Here is a 13,712-nt window from a genome sequence, read left to right as displayed (position 1 = left end):
TATATGTGATCTTACCATAAGATCGTCTCATTTAAAAATTTGCGAAGAAATAAAATAATAAAAATCCATTTAAAATTCATTTTCTACCCATTTTATTTATGTATAAATAGAAACTCGTTTAAAAATCCAATTCTTTTTAGGAAAAATTGACATTAATAATCCAATCCGTGAATAATCCCACATTTAGATTATTTTCTAATAATCCAACATTTGCTCTTAGTCCGCTATAAATATTCTAACCTTTGTTTTAATTTACTGACAAAATACCCTATTATTATCTAATATTAGTAATTTAGTATGCAATGGGCAATTATATATGACAAATAAATATAAGATTATTAAAAAATAATTCAAAAATAAAAAATAGATAAATAATTAGATTATTAATATCAATTTTATGATTTTTAAGGCAAATCCATAGATCCATTTAAAAAGAGGTACGATCTGAACAACCTCGGGCCCCTTGCTTAGCAAAGTCATGAATCATGTGGTCAATTTCCTCAGTTATCATCCACTGACCACCATCAATCAATCAGCATTAGTATTCTTACTCCCGCAGGTCTCACCTCATTAGCATATGACATCAACGTGACAAATGTGTACCATTTTCCCTTTTCCCGGAAACAAACGAACCGCCGTCAGAAACAGCAAAATCCCTCCAATCCCAACAATTTTCTTATTTCTTATTTCTTATTTCTTCTCCATCACTCCCACTCCTTCACTCATTCATTCATTATTCCCTCTCTGTAACCCTTCCGATTCTCTGCACACTTTCTGACTCTAAAAATCATTCAGATTCTCTGCTCCATCTCTGCTTTAAGGTTATCATCAATGGAGACTCTAACTGTTACTCCGTCAATTCGTCTCTCTCCTCACAATCACCGTCAGCTTTTATCATCTCTTTCGTTTCCGACCGTTGATTTTAGTTTGAATTCGCGGTTTTATTCTCGAGCTCGTTCTCTTTCTACTCGATGTCCTCTCAAATGCTCCGCTGTTTTGTCTTCTCCTTCAGTTGGTATTATTTTTGGATTTGTTGATTTGTTGATTTTTATTTTAGTTTTTGTTTATTAATTGATTGTTTAAATTGAAAAATGCAGTGAACAATTCGACGGAATTTGTTGAAGCAGCGCAGAAAGGAAATTTAATTCCTTTGTTTAAGTGTATTTTCTCTGATCATTTAACTCCTGTACTTGCCTATCGGTGTTTAGTTTCAGAAGATGATCGTGAAGCGCCTAGTTTTTTGTTTGAAGCTGTTGAACCCGGAGTTCTTAACTCTCATATGGTACGAATCTCACTCTTTTTTGTGTTTTTGTTATTCGAATTTTATTTTGAATTTCGACCAATAATTGAAAGAAGGGTGTTGCATTTAGTGATTTGAAAGAGTTGGCGAGGATTTTGAATTGATAAGAAAATTTAAATCGAAAAGTTAATGTTAATTAATATATAATTTTTACTTTTTATTGTCCACTTAAATTTTGAATTGCATGTAGTTATCTGTAAGGGTTTTGAAGGATTTTTGAAATGACAAGGAACATGAAAAATCAGAAATTTTGAAAGTTGTAATTTTTTGATATGATGAAATGATTTTTTACTAAATAAAATAATCAGAGGAGTTTGTTATTGAAACACAAGTATCGTGAATTTTTTTTAACAATTAATTAATAATATATTTAAACTTTAAAATTGATAGCATGCTATGTTTTAAAAGACAAAGTGCAGGGTCCTTTGTGGATTTTTATTTATTATTTCTGAGTAATTAATGATGATTTGCAAGTTAAGATGTAGACTGCCTCCTATTAATCTATCTTTAACCAAAAAGTTTGCACAAAAAAGTGAAAAGGTTGAAAAGTTGAGGATAACTTAGTTTAATTGATCTTAGTATGGATGGTTTTATAGGGAAGATATAGTATTGTTGGAGCTCAACCAAGTATGGAAATTGTGGCCAAAGAGAATTCTGTGACAGTGATGGATCATCAAGAAGGGAAGAGGACTGAAGAGTTTGTGGAGGATCCACTTACTGTCCCGAGGAAGATAATGGATAAATGGGAACCACACTTGATTGATGAGCTTCCTGATGTCTTTTGCGGTGAGATTATATGAATGATTTGTTTCCTTTACGCGGTATTGATTTGTTAACTTGGTTATACTCCGATTGTATACTCTTGCAGATTCTGAAAATTTGCAATAATGTTCTGAGGTTAATTTTAGTATGAGATAGATGTTGGAGATGATAATATCGTAATTTCTTTAGTTTGATTCCAAGACTTTGTGAATTTAAAATTGTACTACACCTCTGATTTATGGGCTTTATTTGCCTTTAAAAATGTGGGTTACTCATGTCAAGTTGCTAATTTTTGTGTTTTTTGCATGAGTCTTGCATTTATGTGCATGCATTATGGTGACGGTTGACTTGGAGTGCTGTGCAAGTAGCCCCACATCATCTCCAATGAGGGTGCTGTTGCTTCCCATGTACGTTTGTCGAATAGCGAACTCATACCAAGATGTTTTGCCTCGAAATTAAAGCTCAATTAGAATAATTAAATGTATGTATGTCTTTTACTATGAGTGAGTTAGGGTGGTGTTTATTTTACCAGAGTAATTTATGTGGCACGCTTTTACTTCCTTTTTTGGAAACATTTTGCGGAATTCGAATGTTTTGTTGTTTTCTTCTAGTTTGTTAAGTCGATCGATTTCATTTTCTAAACTTTGGCATATCATGCAATTATGTCGTGGCATGGACCGAGTTGCTATTGTATTCAAAAAAATTGTTGTTTATGAGCATGGTATTGTATAAAAGATTCTTATTGACATGCTAAAATAACAACTTATTCTTCTTTTCAGCTTTGAGGTGCTCCAGTTAAGTGGTCACTCCATCATGGAATATTCTTGTTTCTGTTTGTTAATCTTCAGAGAACATATTGGCAAACAATGTGTCACAGGGTGTTATACTTGTTATCATCCCATGTTTTATCTTTGATTTGTTATTATCCCGTGTATATTGTTGTTCGCTGGACGCATGGACTTATTATTTATTGTTATTTGATCAGGTGGATGGGTTGGTTATTTCTCTTATGACACTGTTCGTTATGTGGAGAAGAAGAAGATCCCTTTTTCAAATGCACCTCATGATGACAGGAATTTACCTGATGTTCATTTAGGCTTGTACGACAATGTGATTGTGTTTGATCATGTGGAGAAGGTAATGATTGAACATTGTGTTTTTCTTTTATGCACAGCTATAACTTGTCCTGGATGCCCAAGCACGCCATACATGTACATTCTAGAAAATGGAAGAAATCAGTTACAAAAAAGCAACAAAATCTTTTATACACTGTATTTGGATTTCTATTTTTAAGAGAATCTTTCAGTTACAAAAGATGAGTACACTGCTCTCTATTACTTATTACAAGCATTATATTCTCTCTATATGTTGTGTTCTTTTATTTACTCCTTTCTTTCTATATTGCTCTACCATTTCTGTTTCTTTTCTTCTTTGTCTGCTACCAATCTTCCCTTCCATTCACCAAAATCTGCAGCCATACATAACACAACGTTCAAGTTTCTTTTTGATATCTTCAATTTGTGTCCTGTGCACAATCTTGAACTCTCGTATTTTTCTGCATAAGATTTTATTTTAAGGATATGCTTGAATCATTATGTATATAGTAAAAGCATTAAAGTTGTTTGTGATCTGTTTTAAGCAAAGAAATGTAGAAATCATGAAGTCGCGCCAAAATTTTCTATTCAAGAATAACATTTTTGTCAATATAAATAAAATATCAATTTGAGTTATGATGGAATATTTTTCACATTACTTTGTTGCTTGAACAAGATTCTTTTTTTTCTTTTTGCGATTTCAGAAAGTATATGTTATACATTGGGTTCGAGTGGATCGTTTTAAGTCCGCAGAGGAGGCTTATAAAGATGGAGTTGAATGCTTAGATCATTTGTTGTCTAAGGTGCAAGATATAGCAACGTGAGTGTCACTTATTGAAATATTATATAAAAGATTTATTACTTCTCTTTGTAAGCTTTAATTTCTATTGATTCCAGCCCCAGGCTACTCCCTGGCTCCATCAAATTACAGACCCGCCTCTTTGGTACTGAGTTGAAGACGTCAAATATGACTAGTGAAGAATACAAAACTGCTGTTTTGCAAGCCAAGGAACATATCTTGGCTGGTGACATATTTCAAATTGTATTAAGTCAACGTTTTGAGAGAAGAACATTTGCAGATCCATTTGAAGTTTATAGGGCATTGAGAATTGTTAACCCTAGCCCATATATGGGATATCTACAAGTAGGTACTCGCATTTTTCATGTTATGTAATATTATTTGTCTATTTTAGGGATTTGTTTAAGCTTACCTCTTATCCCTCATTACATTTCAGGCAAGAGGGTGTATTTTGGTTGCTTCTAGCCCAGAGATCTTGACCCGTGTAAAGAAAGTAAGCGTGTGTACTACACTAAAAATTGTTGATTTACTTTTAATTTTACTCAAGTGCTCATGCACATTACTTTCACTGGTGCCCCTAAACCCTTTCCTTTTTCCTTGTGAATGTTCCATCTTATAGTTTGATTATGCTGAAATAATTGACAAAAACAATGGACAAGAATTTTAGGGTTTTCAAGAACTTAAGTGTTTATTATTGTTAATCCTCAGTGTACAATGTGAGCACTTATTTATGACATAATAGCAAGAGAGAAGCACCTAAGATTAAGGAACTGAATAAAGACTATTTCACAAACAATAACTAACTTTCTCCAGAAATTACTCTACTTTCCTACACCCCCCTCAAGTTGAGTTATAGGATCTTGGACACCCAACTTGCACAGAGGTTCTTCAAATGCCTCAAATGCAACAACCTTTGTTAGAATATTAGCTATTTGATCTTTCAATCTAACAAAAGATAGGCTAATGATTTTCCCTTCATGATTTTCTTTTTATAAAATGTCAATCAACTACAATATGAATTGTGCGGCCTTATTATTACCATAAAGTTGACATATTTCCTTTTGAGGAAAGTCAATTTATTCATTTGACTTTCTGAGATATGGAATTTCTGTAATTCCTAAGCAATTCCTCTAAATTCTGCTTCCGCACTTGATAAGGCAATAACTTTTTGTTTCATGCTCTTCCACGTTACTAATTCGCTCCAACAAAGGTAATGTATCTTCCTTCCATCTCTGTCACCTTTCAAATATGCATTTGTATAAGCCAATAAATTTAGATGATTGTTTTTCTTAAATAGAATACCCTTGCCACTAGTTCTTTTAAGGTATCTTATGAGTCTTATACCTGCTTCCATATGAAGTATTTGTGAAAGCTGCATAAATCTTCATACTACACTTAAAACATATACAGTATCTGGCCTGGTATGAGAAAGATCAATGAGTTGTAATAATAAGAGATTTCAAAGAAATCACTATCCATGGAGCTGTACATTTTGTCATTAACTGGATTAAAACAACAATAACCTTTTTGTTCAGCTTCAGTCTCATACCCAACAAAGACAAACTTGACAATCCTAGGTTGTAATTTATTTCGATCTTTTTTTGGAAGATGAACATATACAATCAATTCGAAAATATGTGGTGATAGGGAATGTGTTGGTGGAATTTCTTTGTGTGGCCATAGTTTTGTGCATGTCATTTGGGCCATTAGTCATAGTGTTAGTTGCTTTACTATTAAAAATCCACTTTTTACAATTAGTGACATAAGTTGATGCAAGACTTTTTCACTTGTAGAAAAAATATTAGTGTTTTTAGATGGGTCAAAATAGTGATGATAATAATGATGGGATGATAGCCTAGGAGAAGGTTTTGGGGAATAGTTTATGTGGGGAGACAATTTATATGGGAATGGTTTAAGTGGGAACAAAGTTATTATTTTTCATGGAAAGGTGGTGATAATAATGAGTGTTATTACTCTTGCTTTCTATCCCTTAATTAAAGTTGATGTTACCCTCTTTCTCTCTCTCTCTTGATTTTGCTTTCCTTTTTCTTTCTCAATGAACCCATTTTTAAGCCCTAAACAACTAGTAAAATTGGCTTCAACAAGGTTTGTTTTACCCTTGTATGAAAGAGACACAACTAATAACATACAAGAGGCATAATTAAAAAGAATAAAGAGCAGATAGGAAGATAGTTGTTAGTTATGCAATGCCCGGTGGACAATATAAAAAATAGTATTATGCTTTTAGTCAAGTTAGGCTTAAATACTATATATAGCCATGATATAATAAGGAAAAGGACTTATGTTGTTTTCTCCTAGAGCAATAAAACTTAAGAGTATTGCAGCCTCGAAGCCTGCTTTCTTTCTCTCTCTTTTAGTCTCTACCCTCAAATTCAGCGCCCTCAATCCCCGTTCATTATAGCTGTTATCAGTGCATTACTGATCCGGTGGTGAACCTACTAACCAACAAACCCAAAAACTTTTAAATTAGTTGAAACGATTGAAGAAGAGGAGATTGATCTGCGGCCTACAAAGTATTATTTTTAACCCTTGTTGTTCAGAATCTGAGAATACCATGTGAAGAATGTGAAATATGGAGTTCTCTTAGAAAATGACGAGGAGATTATTAGACAGGGGTATGCAAGGGACTAAAGTTGCACTTACAAGGATTAGATATAATGGAAAATTTCCTATCACTCTAGTTGGGAAACTCTTATATATTTTTGAGATTCAATGGTGAGAGAAGTTGATACCAGTTATGACCAATTGGAAAACCCAAAACAGAATTTTGTTGGCAAAAGTGAGAGGTGGTCTTGGTACGAAATCTTTTTTTGAGAAGGACAAGGTCTTGAGAAGGCAATGTTAAGAGAGATACGGATGTAAGGAGGAGGAATGTTGATTGAATGCAATTGAATAGAAGAACCTAACCAAGAAATAAAACACCCTTCTTGAAAATAACCATAGACAATTACCTAAAAGTCTTCCAACCTATTCTTGACTTACCCTCCTTAAAGCTGGTACTAATGCTATTAACGTAAGATCATGTCACTACCCCCATATACAAAAAAATCAGATAGAAAGTATGGTGCAAGACATGCTCAAGGTTGGAATCATTTAACCCTCCACTAGCCCATCTCCAGGCCAAGTCATTTTAGTAAAAAAAAACGCAGGTCTTGGAGATTTTGCGTTTACTATAGAGCCCTCATTGACAATGCCAGATAAGTACACCCCATACCACCGTGGAAGAATTGTTAGATGAGCTTCATGGTTCCTTGATTTTTGCCAAACTTGATTTAAATTCAGCTATCATCAAATATGCATGAGAACCCAAGACATACACAAAACAACCTTTTGACCTTTCAAAACCACGAGGGGCATTATGAATTCTTGGTTATGCCATTTGGCTTGACCAATACCCCATCGACATTCGAAGTCCTTATGAATGGAAGTACATTGAGCCTGTTGAAAAGTGTTGCAGTTCCTGGAAAGACACCAGCTCGTACTAAACGGAGGAAAGTGTGAGTGGGAAATAAGTAAGGTGGCCTATATAGGACATGTGGGCTCTTTGAATGGAGTGACAGTTGGCACAGATAAAGTGGCAGCTATCAAGACATGGCCCTTGCCAAAAAAAACCTCAAAGAACTTGAGGGTTCTTTAGCTTAATCGGATATTATGGAAGGTTCTTGAAGGGATACGCTAGTATTACCAAAGATCTAACAAATCAGCTGAACAAAGATGTATATGATTGGGGGAAGGGTGCAGAACTGGCATTCCAAACTCAAGAAGATTTGGAGTTAGTAGCATAACTGAGTTCCAATGGAATTGATTGGTCTTTCTTGGAGGAGGAAACACGCAAAGACAAGACCCTTGTTCGCATTCGCCAAGCTTTAGAGGAAGGTTCTAGTACCCTCACTGGTTTAAATTATTTTATAAAGGGAGGTATTTTCTGTCAAGGACATCACCGTTCATAGCGGTAATTCCGGGAGTATGACGACTCACCGATTGCGGGACATGCTGGGGAACTAGAGACTTACCAAAGAATAGATGTGGGAGGGTATGAGAGGCCAAATTTCTAAACACGTAAAAGAATGCAATACATGCCAGCAAACTAAGTCTTCCTACTGTCAACATAAAGGGATTACTTTAGCCATTGCCTGTGACACAAGTGTGGGAACATATAAAGATGGACTTTATTAAGGGCCTCCCTAAATTCGAAGGATTTTACACATTTTGGTAATAGTAGATCGCGTAACCAAATATGCCCACTTCGTTCTTTTTAAACATCCATTCAGTGCTCTCCAAGTAGTCGCCGAATTTGTTAAGAAGTCAAACTCCATGGGTTTTCAAGCTTAATATTTTATGATCAAGAAAAGATATTCATGAGCATTTTTTGGCGAGAACTATTCAATTTGTTGCAACTCTTGAACGAAGCACCGATTTCCATCCCCAAATTGATGGGCGGTTTGAGATTGTAAATAAAACTCTTGAGACCTACTTATGGTGTTTTGCAAATGAACAGTGAAGCATTTTGTTACTATGCATCACCACATACGTTCATAAAAATGACTCTATTTCAGGAGTTGAATGGCAAAGTTTCACCCCATTTTGTTCGATTTGGTCATAGACAAAGCAGGGTTCAACTACCATATAAGGTTTCAATACCTTTTCATAGTTCCTTGGTTGTGGGATAGTTAAGAAATTGATTTACAAAATCTGAAAGGATGTTTGCAATAATCCAGGAAAACACCAAAGTTCCTTTGTATTCATTGAGTATTCATGGTCGAATGGAGAAGGAGAAATGATAGTGATGTTATTGAGTCTTCCTTTTCCACCAATGGCCAAGTACATGAGTCATGACTAGGCCTGTGCATTGGGCCGGGGGCCCGTTGGGGACCCTAATCCAACCTTTAATTATGAGGGTTTTAAAGGGTTGGGCTTAATAAGGGTTCTATTAAAATAATATGGGCTGGATAAGGGCTTTATATTTTTTTTTCTAAGAGGCCTGTGCATCTTCATTTGGATTCATCTTCTTTGTTTCATTACCTGGGAGAATTATCAGGACTTAAACTGTTATACAAGTATAACAGTGCAAAAGCATTATCATAATGCGCTTGTTCAAACCATTGGTACTTTCTTTTCCTAATTAGTTTATAATTAGTCTATTTTGGTTTTTATTGTTTTGCCAATTAAGTCAACAATAAATAATCTTTATTTTTCTCTTAATCATAAGTGCAAGTATAGCAAGAAAAGCTAAGATACACAACTATGAAAAGAGTTTTAATGGATTTGTTGCTAATTTATTGCCTAGTGAAGCAACAACATTATATTCTCCGTATTAGCAGTTAGCGTATACACTTCGTTTTTTCTTTATTAATTAATAATCATAGATAAATTATCTATAATTTTTACAAAATTATTAGTAGAAATTCATTTTATACTAGTAAAATCAGTGAATAAAAATAAACAATAGGAATACAGTTAAAAAAAAAAAAGGTCGAGCCGGGTCGGGCTTGATGAACCTGGCCCGTATAAAGCCCTTTATCTTTTTGTAAGGCCTGGCCCGACCCATGTATGCTAGAGTCCAACCCAACCCGTATCTGGCCCATTCACAGCTCCAGGATTGACCATCTAACATAATTCTGATGAGTAAGTTTATTAGTAAGATTAATTGTTTGGTTTGAGGTAAGAGATGGATTGTTCATTTGTTGAAGGAATTGTAATATTTGCTCCATTCGGATTAATTGTTGGCTTTGGTTCTGGTGTTGGTTTCATCAGTATCAAATTTCGACATTTTTAGATATGTAATTCTGTGTAAATGATGATGCTGAGAAAAAAGGGGCTTTCCAGTTACTGGATTGGCATAGAAACGTTATGAGTCTGATACCATGACAAAAACAATGGACAAGAATTTTAGGGTTTTCAAGAACTTCTGTCTTATTATTATTAATCCTCAATGTGCAATGTGACTCCTTATTTATAACATAATAAAAAAACAGAAACACCTAAGATTGAAGAACTGAATAGAGACTATTTTACAAACAATAACTACTTTTTCCGAAAATTACTCTACTTTCCTACACCAATTTTGCGTATCAGAGTCTGGTCTTGAGTATTATTTTAACCATAGTCTAGTCTTGTGTATTGGGTTAACCCATTTCTATTCCATTTTGCACTGATTACCAATTTGTATGCATCTTTGTTTATCGTAGGGAAAGATCACTAACAGACCTCTAGCTGGAACTATCAGAAGAGGAAAGACGCCAAGAGAAGATGTCATGCTGGAAAACCAGCTTTTGAATGATCAAAAGCAATGTGCTGAGCATATAATGCTGGTTGATCTGGGGAGGAATGATGTTGGAAAGGTTCATTCACGTACCCTGCTGCTAATTTTTGTATTCCAGATTAAATTCTTTGATTTACAGTGAAATGTTGCAAACGAAGAAAAGCTTCCGTTATCTTTTGTCCGTCAGTTTTAATATACATCATAATTTCCTGTTCCTTTTTGTCTCTGGTATGAAATTGAGCTTTAGAATCTGATGGCTGCTTTGCAAACAGGTTTCCAAAAGTGGTTCTGTGAAGGTTGAAAAGCTTATGAATATTGAGCGGTATTCGCATGTGATGCATATCAGTTCTACAGTGAGTATATCTCTCCTTATTCTCCAAATTGTTGTTTTTTCGTTTGCTCCTTTTGACTATTAATGATTAGTAAGCTAGTCTAGGTTCTTGGGAAGAAGGAAGGGGAAACCAATGTGCTTGTAATAAAGATGGGAAATTTGTGAATCAGTTAGGGACATAGAGAAGCTATTCTTTCTTTACAGTTGCATAAACCCATTCTAAAGAAAAAGCCTAGATATGTGGTATTCTTGCAATCTTATATGTGATCAGGTTGTGCATCCCTAAGCTTAGAGATGGATGTTGATGGAAGGTCTTTTGAAAGGCCTTTTTATCTTTCCCTTCTTTTTGGGATGAGTTGTGCTTTGATGCGAAGGTTTATATCTTTTCACCTTTAATATTATTGTAGGAATCTTGAAAATAAGGTTGCACTTGTGCTTTTGCACTTTGTTGACCTTTTGCTTATTTCACAGGTGACAGGGAAGCTGCTCGATAATTTGACAAGTTGGGATGCTTTACGTGCTGCATTACCTGTTGGGACAGTTAGTGGAGCGCCAAAGGTGCCCCTTATACTCTGCTTTTTCTGTTTGTTGTTTTCTCCGGTCATGATACCCAAAGTCTTTTGAAGTGAATGATGTTCGTGTTTGGTTGGATGTTTGATGCTCCCTTTCTGTCTTTCTGTTCCATTGAAAACATTTAAACATCTGCTTGAAATATGTTCCGCTTTTTTTGTTTGCAATAAGAGGTTTTTGGTGAAAATTCTTTTCTAGGATAGAATAATTCAGGTTTATATCTTTATCAAAAAACTCAAATTGTGCAGGTTTACACGTGTACATATATTTATCAGATTTTGGCATTTGAAAGATTTATAGTTTTAGTTTCGGACTATAATGAAATCCTTTTCTATGTTAAGTTGTAGATGGATGATAGTTGTTATTAAGGGTCTATATATAACAACCTCTTTATTTCATTTCCGCCCACAAACCCTTGGTGGAAGCCTAGGTGGGAGCCACTCAATGTCATTGGGATAATGGTATGAATTTGAAAGTTCAAGAACTCGGTTCATTGAGGGTTCCTCATTCGTGGATCTTTTCAGTTTATAAAAATTGTGAACATCAGTAGTTTCACTGTTCTGTATATATGTGCCATATTGCCTATGTATGGTTGCTGTCCCTGCTTCCATAGGAACGACCTGCGGTTCTTTATATGTTTGGCATCTGGTTTCTACTTTTTGAAATTTGTTTCAAGCGTTTATATACTATTTTGATTTTCCCTCTACTCATTTAGGTGAAAGCCATGGAGTTGATAGATGAGCTTGAAGTCAATAGACGAGGACCATACAGTGGTGGATTTGGTGGAATCTCTTTCAACGGGGACATGGATATAGCTCTTGCTTTGAGAACTATGGTGTTTCCAACGGCAACGCGATATGATACAATGTATTCGTACAAGGATGTTGATCGAAGAAGAGAATGGGTAGCTCACCTTCAGGCTGGCGCTGGTATTGTTGCTGACAGTGATCCTGCGGATGAACAGAGGGAGTGCGAAAATAAGGCTGCTGGGCTTGCTCGTGCAATTGATCTTGCCGAGTCATCTTTCTTGGAGAAGGAATAAATTATGTCAGATCCTTTTTTCTCTGCTCATGTAGGTCGATCCATAGAATTGAGACTCATTATTTTAGCTGTGTATTTAAGGGTAGGCTCGAAATTGGGCACAATATTGTTGTATGTTTTGATTAGATAGATAAAAGCTGTTGTAGACTTGTATCACTAATAACTTTGGGGTGTAATTGTGGTTTCAATTTGAGGACTGTAGAAAAATAAAAGTAACAGTTCTTTTAAACAAAATTCTGGCTGCAAACTTGCATTTTTGTTTTTAGGTTGGTCATCACGCAATCTCACTCTTTCGTTGCATTATTATCTAGAACAATTTTCGGTTTGGAACTGGGAATGTTAACAAAAACGGGAACGAAAACAAGGTATGCAACATAGATTGATTCGGAAACGATCGGGTACGAGACACATTATATATAACAATATATTTGAAAACAAAATAAGATTAAATTGATTATTTGCTTAAAAAATTATTTTAAAGTGGAGTTTTTTTAGTTATCTGTGTTTCATCTTGTATCTCCTCTCTTCTTTTTTCTTTAATTTGTATATGTAGGCCAAAATACCTTCTAAAAAGATCTTCTACACCGAGATAACACCTTGAGCAATTTGGGTCGCATTTCTTGGAGATTGAAAATGGACATTCCTGGATCACGAAATGTTACTATGTTCCATATTTCTATAATTCTTTTTCAAATTTTCAGTACAACCTAAAAGTATGCTAGTGCCTATTGTCAAAAATTTTTTGTCAAAAAATCAAAACACTAAGCTTTTATTAATTTAAAAACACAAACAATAAGTGTTGGAACAAAATAATTTTCAAAATAAGCGTCTTTCACCCCTAAGATAAAGTAACTAACAATGAACTATTACTAAATTGAGTCAAACTTTAGCTCTAGAATTGTCTGTTGTTACCATTAGCAAGAGATTATGAAATAAATTTTGACTCATTTTAGTAATCGTTCGCTGTTAGTAACAGGGGGCGATCATTAAACTGTTGTTACTAATATCGGACGATTGTTAAGCGGACTTTGACTCAATTTAATAATTGTCCAATGTTAGTGGCAACGGTCCATTTCTAACCTAAGATGCGGGTGAAAGTGCACCAAGATTGTGAGTCTGAGGGACCCAATCAATCTATCCAACGCATTAAAGGAGGAGGATATCTCTGAAACTAGACTGAGGAACAATCTAGTGCGTCACCTTTCCACAAGAGCGAGTGAAGCTTAGAGAAGGGTCGTGGATTCAACCCAAGGGTGAGTGAAGCCTGAAGAGGAAGACCACGAGGCTGGCCTGAGAATCAAGAAGAGTGTTCTTGGGTATATTTTGGTGAGGATTGTGTGTGCTTCTGCATTCTATAGACTATCTCCAAAGGCGAGAGTGATTCAGTGCAAGATTGTGAGTCTGAGGGACCCAATCTTGGTGCAGAAAGACGCTTATTATGGGAATTAATTTGTTCCAGTGCTTATTGAAGGTTGACATAAGGTACATAACTCTCTAAAGGGGTGAAAGGAGAGTATAATCAATCGTTATTT

General features: G+C 35.0%; 1 protein-coding gene across 2 annotated transcripts; it reads left to right on the top strand.

The window, feature by feature from the left end:
• The first annotated feature begins 463 nt into the window (after positions 1 to 463).
• On the top strand, positions 464 to 12,560 carry LOC130826853 (anthranilate synthase alpha subunit 2, chloroplastic-like). 2 transcript variants are annotated; one of them, XM_057692451.1, is made up of 12 exons: positions 573 to 1,015; positions 1,098 to 1,282; positions 1,897 to 2,086; positions 2,842 to 2,856; positions 3,048 to 3,199; positions 3,861 to 3,976; positions 4,054 to 4,300; positions 4,392 to 4,448; positions 10,165 to 10,317; positions 10,511 to 10,591; positions 11,041 to 11,127; positions 11,855 to 12,560. In XM_057692451.1, the coding sequence occupies exons 1-12, from the start codon at positions 832 to 834 to the stop codon at positions 12,179 to 12,181; spliced, it is 1,794 nt and encodes a 597-aa protein (XP_057548434.1). In that variant the 5' UTR covers positions 573 to 831; the 3' UTR covers positions 12,182 to 12,560. The 2 variants fall into 2 exon arrangements, with proteins under 2 accessions (XP_057548435.1, XP_057548434.1); XM_057692452.1 differs by lacking the exon at positions 2,842 to 2,856 and having other exon boundaries at positions 464 to 1,015; positions 11,855 to 12,552.
• Positions 12,561 to 13,712: the final 1,152 nt, after the last annotated feature.

Source organism: Amaranthus tricolor, chromosome 11 (genome assembly GCF_026212465.1).
Source record: "Amaranthus tricolor cultivar Red isolate AtriRed21 chromosome 11, ASM2621246v1, whole genome shotgun sequence".
In the NCBI taxonomy this organism is placed as follows: Eukaryota; Viridiplantae; Streptophyta; class Magnoliopsida; order Caryophyllales; family Amaranthaceae; genus Amaranthus; species Amaranthus tricolor.
This window is presented reverse-complemented; position numbering and strand designations above follow the sequence as displayed.